The sequence below is a fragment of the Pleurodeles waltl genome, chromosome 7 (assembly GCF_031143425.1).
Source record: "Pleurodeles waltl isolate 20211129_DDA chromosome 7, aPleWal1.hap1.20221129, whole genome shotgun sequence".
Lineage (NCBI taxonomy): Eukaryota > Metazoa > Chordata > Amphibia > Caudata > Salamandridae > Pleurodeles > Pleurodeles waltl.
The window spans coordinates 128721592-128743114 of NC_090446.1; the positions used below are offsets into that span (position 1 = coordinate 128721592).

At 48.1% G+C, this 21523-nt stretch overlaps 1 protein-coding gene across 1 annotated transcript in view; it reads right to left on the minus strand.

Annotated features, from left to right (window-relative positions):
- Positions 1–296: 296 nt before the first annotated feature.
- RAD21L1 (RAD21 cohesin complex component like 1) overlaps positions 297–21523 on the minus strand; it is a 1043689-nt gene continuing 1022462 nt past the window's right edge. Inside the window, exon 14 of the mRNA XM_069243305.1 lies at positions 297–1217. Within this exon, the coding sequence (XP_069099406.1) occupies positions 1029–1217 (189 nt within the window). The 3' untranslated portion in view covers positions 297–1028. The remainder of the gene's footprint in view (positions 1218–21523) is intronic.

Sequence of the window (21523 nt, forward strand, 5' to 3'; positions counted from 1 at the left end):
GCCCAGTGGTAGTGAGTGAGGAAATCCCTAAAAGAGGTCAAGAGGAGGAGGGGCGCAAAAATGATTGTAGCACTGGGCGCCACCAGTGCTAAAGCCAACCCTGGCTACAGGTATAACAGCTAAATATATATACTTAAATTCTTTTGTAAGCATTATTTACATATTATTTTTGCTAAGTGAGTAAAGCATGCCCAAGATCAAGGAACACTATTTTTATATATAATAATTTAATGTTCAAAATAGATGTACACTATTTATATTTTGCAGTTACATAAAAAAATACTATGAGCTTTTTAATTTACCGTTTCATTAAAGTACACTCAACAATGACACCGTTGTATCAAGACAAATATAAAATAGCACAAGATTATGGTCACCCGTTTTTCTTTCTTTTTTTCTGAAGAAGCCACATTTAAATGAAAACCCTAGTAAACTCAATAAAGTTGATTCATCTCTTTTTGTTGCATATAATTAGAATTTGTTCCATATCTTGCCATGGGATGTTTGGTCATAGTAAGAATCAGAAATATGTAAACTGTAATGTTTGGTGAATGCTAAAGTTAGCATCGTCACCAAATGTAAACTAAATATAAACTGTATGAATGGGACAGTTTTATGTATTATAAACGCCTGCATCATCAACGTAACGTGCAAGGTGCCATTAGTTGTTTTCGACTTTTACACGCTGTCTTTTTGCAGGCTTCAAAATTAGATGCACACATGCAGTGTGATAGAAATGTTACTGAGAGGTCATCGGCGGACAGCTGAAATTACAAGCGGTTTAACATCCTTTTACTCAGCTATCGGCGAGGGGCTTTTAACATTGGTTCTTATCACGCTCTGAAAGCAGAGCTATATATAAACGTAAATCAAACCTTTAAAACGAGAATAAGTCTAATCTTACTGCAACGAAGACTCAGATAAATCATTCACAAATGGTACATGGGAAATAGTTGATCCGATGTGTATGTAGGCTTGTATTTATGACAATTTGGTAAGGTGAAAGGGTTACTCTTTCTCCTCGCTCCTCAGACTGTGCTGAATCTTGGTCCTGGTGTGGCAATGATATCAGCGTAGGGAGAAGTCTGCTCTAGCTCGAGGGCCTGCCGTTTCTTGAGGACTAGGAAGCTGTAGAAGGTGGCGGATGCCTGCTTACGGTTATGGCCCTTGCAGAGCTTCAGTAAACTGAACGATGCCACTCCTTTTCTGTTGCTATCCTGTAAAAAAAATGTAAAGAGAAATCAAGAGTGCGTTGATGCTGAAAAAGACAGCAGAACGAGGGGGCAAAGCAATTAGATCAGGTTTTGGTGTCAGACAAGGCTTGTGATGTAACGAATAATTAATTTCATCACTTTCCCTTTAAAGTCTAATGGTACATACAGGAAACATAAACCGAGCACTGCCAAAGGCATAGGTCAGAGATTCTTTAGGCCTTGCTACAGATAACTCTGGCTATCTGTCGGAGCCCTCGTCTTCAATATATCAAAATAAATAAGTACATATTTATATAGAGAGAGGGCTTGGAGTCAGTCTGCTTCAGCCATTGGTTTTAATATGTTGTTTTTGTTTTGAAACAGCGGTTACGCAGTGAAGAGTGCAACACACACTCAGCTAAAAGTGCTTTGGCCCACCCCGACTCATCAGCTAACTTGGGTCATGCTGCCTGGGCTGGGGCTGCAGGCCGGTTTACTCAGCAAAGGACCCTACTGTTCCCTCGTGCTCATAAAAACGTTTACAGCTACATGTGTCCTCTGTGCTTAACCTCTTGCATGCTAAGGACGTGCTGGAGACATCATTACATGGAACGTGAAAGTAAAATGAGCCTTATTTACTTTCAATTCCGCCAGTGCTCTGAGGCACAGCCCAGCCACTCAGGCACTGATTTCAATGGGAGAGGTACCGTTAGAAAGGAGTGAATTTCCTCTTTCCAATGGTATCTCTCCCTGGTGGATCCGTGCTTGGCGTTCACCACAGGAGGGAAATCCCACCAAGCAGGGATCGACCCAATAGACACTTGGGATAAGCTTTAGAGGAGTGAGCTGCCACCATGGCAACAGGCTAGTGCTCCCCAGGCACAACAGATTTTCTGCCCCCTTGGTGGACGTTCAGAATGCCAATCTGCCCCCATGGGGTGGGGGAAGGGGAGAAAGCCCACCAGACCCCCAGACGTGCCAGTCATTGTCATATATTGAGGGGAAGGGATGGCCCTTTGATACATCAGACCAAGCCCCCAACACAATAAAATGCTACAAGACTCTTTCTGCCCACTCTGGGCAAACTGGGACATTTTTGCCACCCAAACTGTCCCTAGGGCGGCAGAAACCCCACTAGAACCCCAGGGAATGTATTTCATGCAATATTGAGGGGTGGAGGCTGCCTTCCCAAACATACCAGGCTGAGCCTCACCCCAAACAAAATGGGAATCCAGCCTTTCTGCCACCCCCGGGGTGAATCTGGAGGACTTCACTCCTCAATTTGCCCCAGGGTGGAAGGGGAGGCAGAAAGCCCACTAGACCCTAGGGAAAGCTATTATGTGGAAGAAATTGAGGGGTGGGCGGCCTGCTTCGCCATCTGGCCAAGTCCCCACCTTAAAAAATGTGGGCAGTTTTACCACCTGCTGTGAGTTCCTTTTACCGCTTAGATTGGGTATCTTTATTTTAGCTTAAGGCCTGCGGTCTCTGCCCTTTTACCTATATAAACATTCTACTCAATTATAAATTTTTATTATATTTTAGCACAGCTTGATTTTCAGCAGGGTTGTTTGTATATTCTAATCAGCTGCCAATGCATTTTTAGTTTCTTTGCACAACATTTAGCTATGAACCGTGCTCAAGGATGTCACTGCACACAATAGTTTACTTGGTACTGCCAGTCCAAGAGTTAAGGAGTCAACCTTGTCACCATAGACATATCACATCAGGTCTGTTCTCAGAACACAGCATGTTTTGCTATATAACCACCACACAGGTCAAAGAAGGGTAGACAGGATATTCACGCCAGCCATCTTACTCCGTATGCCACTTTTGTCGACAGCTGCACTGATCTTGGCCTTGTCACTCCAGCCATCCGGGAGGACTGCCAGCAGAACAATAGGAAGAACCTTGACTTTCCAAGTATGGGGTTCCTTCCGTATACTAATACGGGTAGAAGGGCTAACATGCTCTTAGATTAACGATTATGCCAGGATGTTGGGACAGTTCATATGTTTTACTCTAACGGTCACAATCATTATTGTATTATGTTTCATCTTCCTAATAATTGCAGCTCATGCCTTTTATTATAGAATGCAGGTCTGTCAATATATGCATTGTAACGTATCCTGCATTGCTGTGTCTGCTTTCACATGAGTGACACTTTGCAAATGAGAGAAAGGGGTAAGATCTGTTCCGCCACGACTTCCCTGAGGAACCAGAGTGTCATGTTTTTAGGCTGCCACAAATTACCTTTACTTTCTAGGTTTGGGTGAGGTGCTGCTAGCTAGCTGAGAAGGTCAGGCCGACAGCTTCCAGTTGGTGTGGGGCTGGTCACCCACAAACGGTGATGCTGTTGCCGGAAACCAAGCAGTCTTGGCCCCATGCTAAGAGTCTTCTGACACCCAATCTGCTCCAAGAGAGGCTGAAAGCCCACACTTTTTTTTCTGTGCAATATCAACTAGTGAGGTTTGTCCTCCCACACATCAAGCTGAGCCTCCTCCCCCCAAAAAAGTGCAATACAGCCTTTCTGCTCCGATGGGTGCTAATCTAGGGGAGTTTACTCAAACTATCCCCCGGGAGGGAGGGAGTTTGGTGGGGTGTCAGGAAGCTCTGAAATATTCCTTATGACAAATATTGAGGGGTCAGGGTAGTCCTCACACACATCAAGCCATGCCCAATTTGCTCACAATCTGCCACCTGGGTGGTGGTGGGAATAATGTATGTGCCATAAAATAATAGGTTGGAAGCGCTTACCCACATTCTGCCCCAGGGGTTAGAAAAACAGTTGTGCCAATTCTGAACGAGGGATAAAGGACAAGGCGCAATGCATGGATGAGCCACCCCTACACCTTTTTTATTTTTTGGGCCTATTTTTCTGCTGGTGTCCAGTTGCCTTTCAGTCCCCTAGATGTAGACTAAGAAAATTAGTTACTGACCTGTAACTTTAGTTCTCCAGTATTAGAATCTTTCATAGATTCACATGCTTGAATCATTCCCCGTCGTTGAGATGGGAGCCCCTGGTATATTTAATTAAGTAGTATTAACATAGGTTTAAACCTAAAGGTCCTTAGGGCTCTCAGTTTAACACTCTATCAGAGTCATTTTAAGAAAAAGGACCAAACTTCGGGGTCCACCAATCAGGCGACACCACCCTCTAGAACCTTCCTGAGAGAAGCTCCAGCACCTCAGATTTTCTAAGCACAAGTGCGTATAGGATATAAAAGAGAAAAAAAAGGTGACGGTGAGATTCTCCGGGGAGGCGGGCAGGTCCCATGTGAATCTATGAAAGATTCCAATACTGGAGAACTAAAGTTACAGGTAACTAACTCATTTTCTTACTCCAGTATTGGAACTTTCATAGATTCACATGCTTGAATCGGAGTAGTAAGCAGTATTGATGCACATTGTATTGCGCATCTATGTTGTTCAATACATCCATTTATCGCATGTTTAAATACACATATACATAATACAAACTTCTAAACATTATAGGCAAAACTTTAAAGAGAATTTAGCATGTATTTCAAACATGTTTTTTATTGGCAATGTGCATACCTGAAATTAGGATGGTGCGATGAAAGCTATAAGCTCACCTTCACTGGAAAAGATTTCTGAGGACTGCTTGGCCCATAGCTACCTCTCCTTGAGATAATGCTTCAAGCAGTAATGTCTAGTAAACGTTTGGCAGCTCTCCGAAGTTGCTGCCCTACAAATGTCTTGAAGTGGTACACCTGCAAACAGTGCTGCTGAAGATGAAACTGCGCGTGTTGAGTGTGCACGAACAGAGGTTTGCAGCAGCTTGCCCGCCGCCTGATGTCAAAGTTGAATTGCTGAAGAGATCCATCTAGAGATGCTCTTTTTAGAGAACGGCTGGCCCCATCTGGGTGCGCTGAAAGCCACAAATAGCTGGTTAGTTTTGTGAAATGCTTTAATCCTGTCTAGATAGAAATTAATACATCTTTTAATGTCTGAAGAGTGTATTGCCTTCTCCACTGGAGTTGAAGGATTTGGAAAGAATGTCCTAAAAAACGAAGAGCTCATTCAAATGAAAATCCGAGGGGACCTTTGGAATAAAATGTGGATTAGTGTGCAAGATTATTCTATCTTGTTTAATCTGTAAAAGCGGGTCCTGTATGGAAAGTGCTTGTATCTCGCTGACTCGCCCAGTTGATGTCAGAGCAATAAGGGGAGGGGCAACTTTCGAGGAAAGGAATTTTGTAGAAGCCCTATGGACGGACCCAAATGGCTGCTTCATAAGTAGGGCGAGAACAATATTTAAATTCCAGGAAGGAGGAGGAGGTGGTCTTAATGGTGGAAAAACTCTGAAAAGCCCTTTCAGAAATCGTTTTATCAACCTAGAGTGCCATAATGAAGGTGAAGATACAATTGCCGCCGGTGAACCTTTATGGAGGAATGTGCAAGTCCTGAGAGCACTAAATGTAGCAAATAAGGAAATGTCGGTTCCGGTGATGAAGAAAGAGGATCAATTTGTTGTTTATGACACCACAAACAAAATCTTTTCCTCTTACATGAGTAAGTCTTGTTAGTGCTAATTGCTCTAGCTTTGGACAGTATATCTCTGCACTCCTGCGGAATGTTTAGGTGTGCAAACTCAAGGCGCTCGGGAGCCATGCTGATAACTGCATTGATTGAGGATTTGGCTGTAAGATTTGTTTGTTTGTTCACTGTTAGCAGATGCGGAGATATTCTTAGTGAGATGGGAGGCTTCACTGACAGGAGAAGAAGCTCAGTGAACCAATATTGACGAGGCCAGTACAGGGATATTAATGTTAGCGTGCATGGTTCTCTCTTCATCTTCATTAGGACTCTCAGGATCAAGGGAATTGGTGGAAAAGCATATGCAAAAAATCCTGACCATGCTATGGAAAATGCATTCCCCATGATCCTCTCTGGTGATGGCAGCTTGCACAGTATTGGCATTTGACATTCGACCGGCTGGCGAAGAGGTTGGGTGATACCCACTGAGAAAAAATATGGTTAACCGTAGACTGGTCTAGTTCCCATTCGTGACATATTGATTTTTGCCTACTGAGTGAATCTGCTATCCTGTTCTGGATGCCTGGAAGGTGAACTGTTGTGAGGAGTATGCCATGCTGTACAGCCCAGTTCCAAATCTCCTGAGCTTCCCTGGAGAGAGGAAGGGATCTTGTGCCTCCCTGTTTGTTGAGGTAATGCATTGTAGTGGTGCTGTCTGTTCTTATTACCACTTCTGAACCAGCAATCTTTGGGAGGAAAGCCTGTAAAGCTAGATGGACCGCTTGCATCTCTAGCAGATTGATGTGCATTGTTTGCAACTCCGGTGGCCATTTGCCACTTTTGTGTAGGTCTTGTAAAACTGCTCCCCAACCCTCCAGAGAGGCATCTGTGGTGACTGCCCACGGGGCTGGGCGATGAAGAAAAGACAGACCGATAGAAAGATGATGTTCCCGAGACCACCACACCAGAGCCTTGGTGATTGCTGGAGTTATTTCTATCTGATCTTTGAAGCTTCCTGAATCCTGGAGCCAATGCAGATTGATTTGCTCTTGCAGGGGGCACATTTTGAGTCTGCAGAGAGGAACTAGAGGTAAGCATGAATACATCATCCCCAATAAGGACTTGTACAGGCGTACTGAAATGTATTTTTTTCTTTGTATTGACTTTGCTAGAAATATAAGTTTCTGTAGTCTTTCTACAGTGGGGCAGGCCATGGGCGATTGAGTGTCCAGGTTTACCCCTAGAAAAGTGATCGTGAGCGATGGTTGAGGTTTGGATTTCTCCCAGTTGATAGTCAGACCTAAGCTGTTAAGGCAATGCACTTTCTTGTTGACCTGCATGCTGCCAAATAGATGTCTGCTCTTATGAGCCAGTTGTCTAAGTATGGGAATACATGATGTTTTCTTCCCCTGAGAAAGGCTGCAATAGGAGCTAGGCCCTTCGTGAATATTCTGAGAGCCGATTCTGGGAGTCTTTCCTTTCGGAAGGACTCAAAATTGGAAATGGCTTCCAGCTACCATGAATCTAAGGTACTGTCTGTGGGCTGGGTGAATGGGGATGGGGAAATAAGCATCCTTTCGGTCTAGGGTAGACTAAGTCTCCCTGGTTCAACCGAAGGACGTCCTGCAGTATGATCATGCAGAAAGACTGTTCTCTCAAGTAGGTGTGTAAATCTCTGAGACCGAGGAACGGTCTGCAGTCCTGCCACTTTTTGCGAATGAGCAAGAATCTGGAGTAAAAACCTTTTCCTCGCTGTGATGGAGGCACTCTTTCTATTGCGCCCTTGAGGAGCATTTTGTTGATCTCTCTCTTGAGTTGTTCTAGATACTTCAGTGAAGTTCTGCAAGGAGGATTGGGAGGAGGCATTTGGACAAACTCTAGTGTGTCCCCACACTTTATTAGTTGTAAGACCCACTTGTCCGATGTTATGGATCGCCATTGCTGGAGAAACGAAGATATTTTTCAGCCTGGAATTGGGGGCTTATGGTTGGGGGTAGCTGGAGCCCTGTCCATATCATGCTCTGCAAGACAAGTCTTTAGTTGGATGAGCTGACCGTCCCCTGGTGGCAGACCTGCTGTACGCCGCTTGTAGCGGCTGCCTTTGGGTGTAATATTGACAAAATTGCTGAGAGGAGGAAGCAAACTACGGATATCGGAATTGCTGGTAGCCTCCCCTATATGGGGGCATTCCACACCCTCTCGTGGTTCGAAAGGAAGGCTTCCAAAACTAGAGTGTACCCAAAGATTTTGCCATGTCCATGTTGGATTTAATCAACTGCAATGCCTAGTCAATATGCTTGCCAAACAGCGCTTGACCATCAAAAGGAAGATCTAGTATCTTACTGTGCACTTCTGGACAGAATGGTGTGGCCTTCAGCCAACCTTGTCTTCAGAGGACAGCCGCACCTGCAAGCTGACGAAACGCAGTAGTGGCTATGTCCATTACACAATCTATTATCTACGCTGATGTGCGTTCTCCCTTATGCAATGTCTTTCTAGCCTCCGATTTAATGTCCCCCGGCAGCTGATCAAGATATGGGGCGATGTCAGCTCATAATTGTCTATCATATCTGGCAAACACTGCCAGGGAGTTAGCCGCTCTTATAGTGAGACCAGGCATTGATGAAAATATTTTACCAATGTTGCCTAATCATCTGCCCTCTTTGCCAGGGGGTGCGGAAATTGAACCAGAGGGATTTTTGGATCTTCTCTGGGCTGCTTGTGTTACCACTGAATCTGGATGGGGTGACCAGTCAAACATGCTGGGGCATCTTCTTGTGCTTTGTATTTCTTATGAAAGCGAGGAAGTTCTGCTGTGACGGTAGCAGGGTTTTGAATAGCCTTCAAACCCTCCTCCCATATGTAACTTACCAGTGGCATGCAGCGTACTGACTTCTGAAATGGCTCTTTCCATAGGATTATGGAATCCTCCAATGTCATCTGGAGGTGAATCTACTTTTGGATGTGAAGGAGAAGGGGGAGCTGGAATAATATACTCATCCCACTCCGACTGGTTGTCGAGAAGCTCACCTTCCTCTTGTTCTCCCTCCGATATGTCAGTCTCATGTGGTAGGGTCATACCCAGTGGGCCCACATTTGCCAGCGGTAGACTGGTTGGTCTCCGACGTGGGGTGGCTACTCTTGATACAGGCAATGAAGGAGGTTGAGGTTGCAAATGTTCTGAAGGAGGAAAACACCCATGGTAGTTGGGTAGCATCACTCTGAGGTCAGATAATAATGAGCTTGGCATTTACAAATCCTCCTGATATGGCTGATCACTTGTGTAGTACTGTAGATCATAAGTTTCGCCGTACTCCTCATCGTCATCCTGATACTTTACGTTCAACTGTGAGGGGCTGTGTGCTGTCCCAAATGGATACTCATCGCCCGAGTTGTCATCACCCTCCAAAAGATGTACTGGAATTAGAGGGGTTATCTTACTAAAAGTATGCTCCGGAGTAATTCTTGCTGTTTCCTGACTTCTGCGGATTTTTTCCCTTGTCGACGGAGTCATAGACGCCTTCGTCAACGGTGTAGTCTGAGCAATTGTCGATGTTGTCCGCATGGAAATCTTACCCGTGGACAGCTTCGAGGTGTAAGATACCGTTGGCGGGGTCGTCGTCGATGAAGACGGCAATGAGGAGACCGTGGTCACTGTCAAAGACTATGACAACGTGTAGGTCTTCCGTCGACGTCCTCGTCAATGGTTGAAGACTCGTGGACTATATATTTTTTTTTAAAGATCTCTTTTATTGCTTTATAATTGCATGAAAACGCATACAGAACAAAATAACTTCCCATCTTTTTGTAACCCCCCCCCCTCCCCTTTCCTCTTTCGCACTTTCCATCAATTATACAGAGGTGTTTGTTCGGTTCACAAATGAGTTACTTATTTGGTCTCTTGTACAATCTTCAACAGGAATATCTTGGTCAGCTATACATGTTCAGGTTCTGATAAATTTGCCTCTGCATCAGAGTTAGAAGTGTCAGGTGTTCTAAAATTGTCCAGTATCGTGTTCCAATGCTGAGCATTGTCTCTAGTTCCTAGGCCCCTGAGTTTCCCTTAGCAGTACTGTCCCTTCAGTATCCGCCCATTTGATTAATGTGTTTCTTCAACGATTTATCTGTGGGCCCTTCGGATCTTTCCAGTGTGAAGTTATTTCTCTCCTTGCTAGTATCAGAGCTAGGTCTATCAAACGGTTTGTGATTTTATGCTTGCTAGGGCGAGGGAAATCTCCCAAAACCTCCACCATGGCTGATCGGGATAATGTTCTGCCCGTGCAAGTGGAGAGTGCCTCAAATATTCCCGTCCAGTAGTCCCCAATTAATGGGCAACTCCAGAGCATGTGCAGCAACTCTGCTGCTAGTTCTGCACATCGAGGGCAGCTGGCATTTTCTACACCATAAATCCTTGATATCATATAGGGGGTTAGGTAAGCTCTGTGAAAGACATATATGTTTATTAATTTAAACCAGGCGTTTCTGGAAACTGTATATATGTGTGAGGTTATTCTGGTCCACTGTGTGTCATCTATTGTAACATCTAGTTCCCCCTGCCATTTGGTCTTAAGTTTATTTAAGGGAAGACATATACTTGTTAGTAGAGATGTATATATATCCCTGATATCAATCTCCCTTGGTCTCCTATAGTACATATTTGGTCACAGGTAGTATATCTGGGGGGTTCTTCTAGTCCTGTGCCCCATTGTCTACGAAGAGTTCTGGCAATTGCGTTAAAGGTTAGGAACAGCCCTGGTGGTAGCTGGAACCTTTCCTGCAGTTCTGTACAGATCAGGGGGGCCTCTGGCGAGTACGGTGTTCTGGTGTGTGTTCGTTTTAGGTATTGTTCCCAGCAGTGCCGCGATGCTTTCCATTCTATCGGAAGCGGTTTATTCTGTTTCTTGGGGTTTAGTAGAATGCCCAGAATTCTATCATGGGAGCAGTGGAGAGGGGCTCTCAGTGCTTCTCCCACTGGTGGTGCTCTGATGAATCGCGCCAGCCATTGGAGTTGGCTCGCCCAATAGTATAATTCAAAATCAGGAACAGCCAAACCACCCTCTGCTGTTGTTCTCTGAAGGGTGCGCAATACTATCCTTTGTCTGTTGGTTCCCCATATAAATCCTGTAATCAAGGACGAAATTGTTTTAAATATCCCCCTCGGTATAATGAGTGGGATGGTTGCAAAGTAATATAACACTCTAGGTAATACTGTCATTTTAATAAGTGCAATTCTCCCAGTGACCGCTAGTGGAAGTGTCTGCCAGAATACCATGCTGTTTTTGATACTCCTAATCGTGCTCTGAATGTTCCCTTCTAGTAAATCCTCAGCGGAGTGATAGATATTAACCCCTAAGTATTTGAATGTGGATGGGGACCACGGGAGACCCCGATTGTCCATTGGTTCTTCGATACCCCTCATAGCTGGAAAAATGGACGACTTCCCCCAGTTTATCCGGAGCCCAAATGCAGCTCCAAAGTTGTCTAACATTGTCATTGCTCCTGGTAGATCGGCCTCTGCGTTCCAGAGGAAGAGTAACATGTCATCCGCATAAAGAGCAATCTGATGTGTCCCAGCGTTGATAGTAATGCCTTCGTAGAACCTCTGGGACCTAGCTGATTGGGCGAGAGGCTCAACTGCCAACGCAAAGAGCAAAGGTGATAGTGGAGAGCCCTGTCTTGTACCCCTACCTATGGCAAAGGAGGGGGATATTGTACAGCCAGTGCGTACTCTCGCTTTGGGGTTTGTATAGAGAAGCCTCGTCCGTTTGACAAACCCTTCTCCTAGTCCTAGCTGCAGCATCACTCGTTCTAGATAGTCCCATCGTAGGCTATCAAAAGCCTTCTTGACATCTATCGAGATGATTACTGCTCTAGTTGCGTCAGAGGGCAGGGCATGAAGGAGTGAAATCAATCAATGGATATTTTGGGCAGTGCTTCGCTTTGGGATGAATCCCAATTGGTCCTGATGGATCAATGAGGACATGTATGGTAGAAGTCTGTTAGCGAGTACTCTGCTTACTATTTTATAATCGAAGTTCAACATTGATAGTGGGCGGTATGATTTAACTTCCGTGGGTGGTTTGGTGGGGTTCAGAAGGGGAATCATTATGGCTTCAGTAGTGGAAGGAGGCAAGCTGTTGTTATTCCATGCCTCTGCATATAAGATGCGGAGCTGGGAAGTTAATGTATCCTGATATGTAAGATAGAACTCCAAGGGGAGACCATCTGCTCCTGGTACCTTGCCATACTCTGGATTGCAGTATTTATTTCCGTAAAGGAAATGGGAGTCGCCAGGGCTATTCTATCTTCCCCTTTTAATGCCGGAAGGTTGAGGTTCCCCAGATCTTGTAATTGAGCGTCGCTGAGTACTTCAGTGGGAGGGGCATATAGCTCTGAGTAATATTTAAGAAAGGTGGCATTGATCTCCTTCTGTCCATATACCTTAATACCCGGGGTGGTCTCTAACTCCACCACTATGGTTTGATGTTGGGGAGGTTTGGCCAGCCAGGCCAGTAGGGCACCTGCTCTGTCACCCTCTGTATGTTGCTTCTGCAAGAATTGCTTGTAATCGAAACAAGACAATCTAGTGTTAGTTTCTATTATTCTAGCCCTTGTCTCTTCTAGTTGTGTTGAGAGGTCGGGTTGTGTTGGATGCTTACGTTCGAGATCTCTAAGGGAGTTCTCGAGATCGCCTAGTTCTATCTCTAGCACCTTCCGTACTCCCACAGTTGTACTAATACGATATATCCCCTGATCGCTGTTTTAAAGGATTCCCATTCGACAGATCTGGACGAAGCAGTTCCAGCATTGTTCTCGAAGAATTCCGTGATCTGCGTGTCCATTTGGGCTCTAAATGCCTCGTCTTCAAGTGATTCTGCTCTTAGACGCCAAGTGGGGATCAAAGGTTTCTCGCCGCACCAGGCCACAGAAATCAACAAGGGATTATGATCTGAGATGGTGCGGCCAAGATACTCGGCCTTCGCCACCACAGATTGCACCTCTGGAGACGCCAAAAAGGTGTCCAGACGTACATGCAGGTCGTGAACTGCTTAATAGAAAGAGTATTCTCTATTGGGGAGATTAAGTTTGCGCCAACAATCTGTTAGTTGCCAGTGTTTTTGCCACTGCTGGAAGTGCAGTGCTATTTTATGGGTTACGGATTGTGACAATGGTGGGTGCGATCTATCCATTGCGGTATCCATTACACAGTTGAAGTCTCCTCCTATTAACGTAGTGCTAGTGAGAAGTGTGCTCATGACCAGTGATAGTCTGTCTAGGAATCTTCCCTGCTTGTGATTTGGGGCGTATAGTCCCGCAAGAGTTACCTCTCTCGCGTCCAATCTACCAGAAATCACTACGTATCTCCCCTCGGTGTCGATCAAGGTATGAAGAACCTGTAATGGAACGCCTGGTCTGATCCATATCAGCACTCCCCTCGCAAATGCTGAGTGGGTAGTGGCGAATATTTGTCCCCTCCAGCGCTTTTTCAAGGCCTTGATCTCCTGCTCTAACAAGTGAGTTTCTTGTAAGATAGCTATGTGCACGCCCCTTCGTTTAAGAAAACTGTGAACCTTGTACCTCTTGGACATGTTATTTAGACCCCTGAGATTCCATGTGATTATCTTGTATTCTGTGGTCATGATTTAAGGAGGGTTATAGAGGCTGTCTACTAACACCGCTCTATTACTACTACTGGCCAAACCTATTGAGTTTCGTAATCTAAGGTGTGAACCGTTTGGGCTGCGAGATAGATGTGCCTGGTAAACCCTGAAAACAACACAACCAAAATCAAACCCCCTTTGTAACTCCCTTTCCCCAGGACCGGTACCTACAACTCTCCCCGTCCAAACCATTACAACTATTGTAATCTTAATTATCAACCTATTGGAGGGAGGCGTGCCAGAGACCAAGAGGCAGCGCCCCGGACCCTTCTCCAGGCCCGATCATGTATAATGTGCCGGTTAAGAAATGACATCCAGGTTCCTATCGCTCTATATTCACGGTTGGGTCCTAGCAATGTCCCCAAACAAATTGAGGTTCCCCCACAATTGTCAGCTCACTTGTCAATTTGTTCTTTCAACGAGGTCAAATAATCTCGTCTGCCGTTCTTGGGGTGATCAAAGGCAAGCCGATGAGTGTCCTGGGAGGATATTGAGGAATGTTTGCAGTTTGAATCAACGTCTGATGCAGCATCTGGAGTCCAGCGTGTATGGAAGTCTCCCCCGCTTAACGCTGCTGCAGTCTCCACCGCATAATGCATCTCCTGTTGTGATTGACGTTTCGATGGAGCCGCATCTGTTGTCTTCTTCTGGGATCTGCTAGGTTTCTTCCCGGGGTTTCGGAATGTTCGGTCGCGGTTTGCTCTGCAGTGGATGTTCAGCGATTCGAGCCATTCCATCACCAGCTGAGGTGTGAGAAAAAAATGGGTCCTTTTATCGTATTCCACTCGGAGTTTTCCCGGAAAGAGCATGGCATATTTTATACTATGCTCGCGCACGGCTCGTTTTACTGCGATGTAGGATGCCATTTGTGCCTGTGTTTCTCTCGTAAAGTCTGGGAATATCATGACCTTTTGGCCATCCAATTGAATCTCTCCTTGCTGGCGGGATTGTGACAGTATGTAGTCTCTATCTTTGTGGTGGAGTAATCTAACGATTATTGGCCGTGGCCTGGCTCCCGGTGGGGGCGGTCCGCCGGGATTCTGTGGGCTCGTTCCACCGCAAAAAATGGTGAAAAGCCCTCTGATGCTATTGTGTCTCTAAGCCACTGTTCCAGGAATATTTCTGTATTGGCTGCGGTGGTCTCCGCTCTCTCCGGGACCCCCACCAATCTGATATTGTTCCGTTGGGCTCGGTTTTCGGCATCCTCTGCCCTTGCCTCCAATGTTTTCAGCCGGGTGGTCAGGTCTTTAATTTCTGAGGATGAGTCTTTGTGTGCCGCTAATACCCCGGTCAGTGTAGTCTCGTGCAAACCCACCGTTTCTTTTAATTTACGGTGGTCGTCTCGCAAAAGGGAAAGATCTGCAGTGAGGTTATCGATTTTGCGCTCAAGTGCTTCTCGGGAATCTTTAATGGCCAGCAGCACAGTGTCCAGAGTAGTTTCTTGTTGTTCGTGTCCTGTTTGCGAATCTCTGGCAGGCGTTGGGGGTGGATTATCAGTGTGCGAGGAGTCCTCCGCTGGTGATTTGTCGTGTTTTTGGGGTTTTACCATCGTAATAGGTCTCAGGTTGGCGAGGCCGTTCGTATTAATGGAAGGTGGTATCGTTTGTCAGCATCGTCCAGTCCGTATGTTGTCTGTTTTTGTCCCGGTGCTCTCACATGGCGAGTGCTATTAGAAGTTCACCGTTTTGAGCTGTTTGACCATGAGGGAGTTCTCTCATAATTATGTCTGCGTTGGTCGTCGGCATTGCATAATGTTCTGATAACAGGGGGAAGTTCGGTGCCGGAGTTCGTGTGCTCCCTTACCAGTGCGAGACCACGGTCTCCGATTCCTCTAAATGTGCCAGTATTAGTTCTTGTCTCAGGAGGAGTGTTCTGCGTTTTCCCTGGTCTTTCGGCAGCTGGTATTCCTACTCACCGGAGCTGTCTCCCTCTCATTCGATGTTCCCAGCGCTTCGTTCCTTATCTGCACCTCTCTATTCCCTCCGAGTTCGTTGATGTTCCGCTTCGTATTGTTGCTCTCGCCATTGGTGGCGAAGGTGTTTGAGCCCCCGGCACCCCTCAATGGGTGGTGCTGAGGACCTCACCTCCGCAGGACCCCCACATCCTCTCAGCCGAGGGCCGCGGTTACAACGGGTTCACTGCCCTGTCGGGACTGTCATTTTGGGTCACGGCAGCTGTGATGTGGTCGGAGCGTTTTCCGGGTGGGCTCTGCCCCAAGGTTGGACGCCGCGGTCTCTATTCGTGCTACATTTTCTCCGAACGCTTCTCTTCAATTTTTGAGATCTTCGGTCGTTATTATGGCAGGAATTAAGCTTGGGCCTAGATTGTGGCCTGAGGGCGCTGCACGACGCTGTATTCGCTGATGTTCCGCTTCGTACTGTTGCTCTCGCCGTTAGTGGCGAAAGTGTCTGAGCCCCTTGCACCCTTCAATGGATGGTGTGGGGGTCCTCACCTCCATGGGACCTTTGTATCCTCTCATCCGAGGGCCGCGGTTGTAGCGGGTTCACTGCTCTGTTGTCGGGGGGAGTTTTTCGGGCGATCTCTACCCCAAAGTGGGGTGCCGCGGTTCCTACTTGTGCTGTATCTTCTCCGATCGCTTCTCTTCAATTTTTAAGACCTACGGTCATTATTATGGCAGGATTTAAGCTTCGGGTTTGGATTATGGCCAGAGGGCGCCGCATTACGCTGCATTCGCTGATGTTCCGCTTCGTACTGTTGCTCTCACCGTTGGTGGCAAAGGTGTCTGAGCCCCTTGTGTCCTTCGATGGATGGTGTGATGGTCCTCGCCTCCCCGGGACCTACGTGTCCTCCTCGTCGAGGGCCGTGGTTGCAGCGAGTTCACTGCTCTGTCGCGGTCGCCATTTTGGGTCGCAGCAGTCGCGAAGTTGACGGGGGAAGTTTTCCGGGCGATCTCTGCCCCAGGATGGGGCGCCGCGGTTCCTACTTGTGCTGTATATTCTCCGATCGCTTCTCTTTAAATTTGTAAGACCTCCGGTCGTTATTATGGCAGGATTTAAGCTACGGGCCTGGATTGTGGCCCGAGGGTGCCGTACTACACCACATTCGCTGATGTTCCGCTTCGTACTGCTGCTCTCGCCGTTGGTGGCGAAGGTGTCTGAGCCCCTTGCACCCTTCAATGAATGGTGTGGGGGTCCTCACCTCCACGGGACCTTCGTATCCTTCAGCCGCAGACCGCGGTTGCAACAGGTTCACTGCTCTGTCGCGGCTGCCATTTTGGGTCGCGGCAGCCGCGAAGTTGTCGGGGGGAGTTTTTCGGGTAAACTCTGCCCCAAAGTGGGTCGCCGTGGTCTCTATTTGTGCTGTATATTCTCCGATCACTTCTCTTCAGTTTTTAAGACCCCCGGTCGTTATTATGGCAGGATTTAAGCTTCGGGCCTGGATTGTGGTCCGAGAGCACCACACTACGCGTGCAGCTCCATTGGTCCCAGGCCACGCCTCCAAGACTCGTGGACTATGTTATCGTCAGAGCAGCTGTCGACGGCATTAATGTAGAAACCGTCATTAACGGTAGAATGACACTCACCACTGCCGTCATCGATGAGGCTGTCTTTGACGGTATAGTTTTGGTCAACGGCCAATCAACTGTAGGACAAGAGGAAGGCCTTTAAAATGGTTCAGCAGACTTAGATGGAGTCACAGATGATGATTTTCTAGGCTTTCGGAACTGCTGACAAGTCCTCTTTCCCCTTTTGTGGGGAATTTGAGAGGTGATGAAGAAGGGCTGCAGCCTTTGTAAGACCCTGAGGTGGTCTTTTGGTGGGCCTTTCTTGGCTGCTCTGAGGAAGACCTTGAATGAGATGTAGGTCTCTTAGATGACTTTCTGGAAGATGTGGAAGAATCATCGCTGTCTGAATCAGAGACTGGGTTGTCTCTCGATTTTAGTTTCTGCAGCCGTATTAATAATCCGCCCTCTCTATCCTTCAGGGTCTTAGAAGAGAAGGTGTGACATACCTTGCAGTCATTGACAGAGTGGTCTGGGTAAAGGCAGTATATACAGTCCTGATGGGGTCTTCAGAGTGTAATCTCTTTTTCCCCCCCACAGGTCTTGCAGGATCTGGCCAAACCCTTCTTTTCCTTGTCAGACATGTTGTAGGCAGACTAAGCTTTGAAGAGTATAACATGACGTGCAGGTGAAATTCTGAGGTGCTGGAGCTTCTTCTCAGGAAGGTTCTAGAGGGTGGTGTCTCCTGAATGGTGGACTTTGAAGTTTGGTCCTTTTTCTTAAAATGACTCAGATAGAATGTTAAACTGAGAGGCCTGCGGCCCCACCCCCCTCAGCCTTCCCTTTCGCCCAACCCTCCCTCCTACCAGCTGCCACTCCCTCCCCCCTCCCCATTTATGGCAGCAGCGGCGCGGTAACAAGGAGCAACCCTTGACCCTGCTTCCAGCAGGCAGGTCGCTCCTCACGCCGCCTCCTTCTCCGTCCGTTTTCCTTTACTTCATATCCCTTGCCGCTGCGTCCCCGCTGCCCCTCCCCCCACTCCTCTCTGTCCATTTTCCTTTCTTTCTTATCTCTTGCCGCTGCTTCCCCATGGCCCCACCCCCACCTCCTCTTCGTCCTTTTTCCCGCCGCTGCTAATCCCTGCGGCCCCACCCCCCAGCCTTCCCATTCGCCCAGCCCTCCCTCCTCCCAGCTGCCACTCCCTCCTCCCCATTTATGGCAGCCGCGGCGCGGACACGCAGCGGACGTGCGCCACTGGTGCACCAAAGGCAAGCCCGTCTGTGCCAAGACCGCGCCCAGCGCCAGTACCACCGGCACCCTCAAACAAATCTACTGCACCCTCACCCTCCACTCACTCAATCCAGGCCCTCACCCCACCTGCACCCTTTACAGCCCCACACACACTCATGGCCCTTTCGCCTGCTACACCGGTCATTTCTCCTGCTCCTCATCCCTCACACCAACCATAGCGACCCCCCCGACAACAAACACAACACCCCTAACGCAATACACACCTGCTCTGCCCCCACCAACCAGCCCCGCCACACACCACCCCACAACCAGAACACACCCGCAACAACACCCTCATGCACCACACCAACACCACCCACCACAACCACCTCAACTGCCTGCTCCTCAACACCCGCTCCCTTCACAAACATGCCTTAGAACTCTGGGACATCATCACATCACACTCACCTGACATCGCCTTCCTCACGGAAACCTGGACCAACCCCTCCTCGGAACCCAACATAGCCATCACCACCCCCAAGGGATACAAACTCCAACGCAAAGACCGCCTCAACAGCCCAGGTGGTGGCATCGCCATCCTACACAGCATCAAAGTCACCACCAGCTCCCAAGACACTATCGACAACACAGAACACATGCACTTCCTAATCCACATTAACAACAACTCCACCCTCAGAGGTACACTAATCTACAGACTACCAGGACCACGCCCAGCCTTCTGCGACACCATGGCCGACACCATCAGGTCGCACGCCCTCACCTCCACAGACTACATCCTCCTCGGTGATTTCAATTTTCACTTGGAGAACCTACAAGACCACAACTCTACCTCCCTCATAGACAACCTCACCAACCTTGGACTCCAACAACTGGTCACCGCACCCACCCACTCAGCAGGACACACGCTAAACGCAATTTTCACCTCAAGCCAACACATAGCCTACACCCATACCACCGAACTCCACTGGACTGACCACCACTGCGTCCACTTCTCCTTCAGCAAACCCCCCACACACCACCACACATGGGACAAGATCCCCACAGAACGCCTGAACTCCCAACTGGCTCACAACCTCCCCCCCACACCAATGACCCCAACACAGGAGCACACAACGTCTCTAAATGGATCACTACCTGCGCTGACACCCTAGGCCCCCTCAGAAAACAAAACGCCACCCGCTACATCAAGAACGCCCCATGATTCACCCCGAACCCCAGGACTCCTAGCGCAAATGCCGCCAAGCGGAGAAAATATGGCGACAAGAACCCTCTACAACCAACTTCTCCACCCTCAAAACCACCATTCGCACCCATCACCAACTCATACGCACCGCCAAAAGAGATCACTACAAGACACGCCTTGACAACAACTCTCTAAACAGCAAAGAACTCTTCACCATCATTAAAGAGCTAGCCAAACCCAAAGCCAGACACAGAGACCCCCCCCCCCCCCCACACACACACACTCACACAGCCCCTATGTGACGCCCTCTCCAACCACTTCCACCACAAAATCCTGGACATCCACAACAGCTTCATACCACACACACCCACTACACACACCCCTCACTCACCCAACTCAACCCCCACTCATGACCCCCCCACCACACTCCCCACCTAGGCCGCCACCACACACGAAGAAACCAAAAAAAACATGAACTTCATCCACTCCAGATCCCCCTCCGACCCCTGTCCTCATCGCATATACAACAAAGCCAGCCCAACCATCGCCCCCATACTACGCGACATAATCAACTCCTCTTTCGACTCCAAATACAGACCCCTGGAAGCACGCAGAAATCACCGCTCACCTAAAAATAAAAAATAAATAAAAAAAAAGGCAAAGCCAACCCGGAGGTCCTCTCCAACTATCACCCCATCTCCCTCCTCCCTTTCCCCGCCAAGGTTGCCGAGAAACTAGTCAACGCCCGCCTATCCCACTTTCTCGAAGAAAACAACACTCTTGACCCCTCACAATCCGGGTTCCGCAAGAACCACAGCACAGAAACCGCCCTCATCACATGCACTGATGACATCAGGACCAAAGTCGACAAAGGCGAGACCGTCGCACTCATCCTCCTAGACCTCTCTGCGTCCTTTGACACTGTCTGCCACCACACACTCCGCACATGCCTGCACAACATAGGAATTTGCCACAAAGCCTTAGACTGGCTCACCTCCTTCCTCACCGACTGGACCCAAAGAGTCTGCCTTCCACCTTTCCACTCCACCGTTACCAAGATCATCTGCGGAGCCCCCTAAGGGTCCTCCCTCAGCCCCACACACTTCAACATTTACATGATCCCCCTAGCCAACATCCTCCGACCACACGGAATCACTATCCTCTCCTACGCAGACAACACCCAACTCATCCTTTCCCTCACCGGCAACCCCACCACCGCCAAAACCAACCAACACGCTGCTCTCCTCGACACCGCCAACTGGATGACAACTAACCACCTCAAGCTTAACGCCAAAAAAACCGAGATCATCATCTTCGGCCCCAACAAAACCATATGGGACGACTCCTGGTGGCCCACCACCCTAGGCCCTGCACCCACCCCGCAAACCACGCACGCAACCTCAGCATCATCCTGGACCCCTCCCTTTCCATGACACAGCAAATCAATGCACTAACCTCCTCCTGTTTCCACACACACTGCACTCTAAAAACAATCCTCTACGCCCTCTACGCCGGCACCACACTCAAACGCAAACTCCAGAGAATCCAGAACACAGCTGTACGCCTCGTCCTTGGCCTCCCCGCCACGAACGAATCTCACCACACCTCAAATCCCTTCACTGGCTCCCCATAGACAAGAGAATCACTTTCAAGATCCTCATCCACGCACACAAATCCCTCCACACCACCGGCCCGACCTACCTCAACGAAAGAGTGAACTTCCACACTCCCACCCGCAACCTCCGATCAGCCGACCTCGCACTAGCTACAGTCCCCCGCATCCAACGAACCACCACAGGAAGCAGGGCCTTCTCCTACCTCGCCCCCACAACCTGGAACTCCCTCCCCACCAACCTCCGAAAAACCAAAGACCTCCTACTTTTCAGAAAAAAACCTCAAGACATGGTTGTTCGAACAGTAACCCCCCTCACACCTCTCCCCCCCACACACACAAGCGCCCTGAGACCCTCACGGGTGAGTAGCGCGCTCTATAACATTTTTTGATTGATTGATTTAAACCTATGTTAATACTACTCAATTAAATATACCGGGGGCTCCCATCTAGACGACGGGGAATGATTCAAGCATGTGAATCTATGAAAGTTCCAATACTGGAGAAAGGGTAAATACCCTCAATCCATCCCAGGGGGCAGAAAGACTGATGAACCTGTTTTGGGGTGGGAACGCAGAGTTATGCCTGGATGAACCCCCCCCTTTTTTATTTTTATTTATTGATTTATTTTTTACATTTTTTGAGCAAGTTTTCCCCATAGCA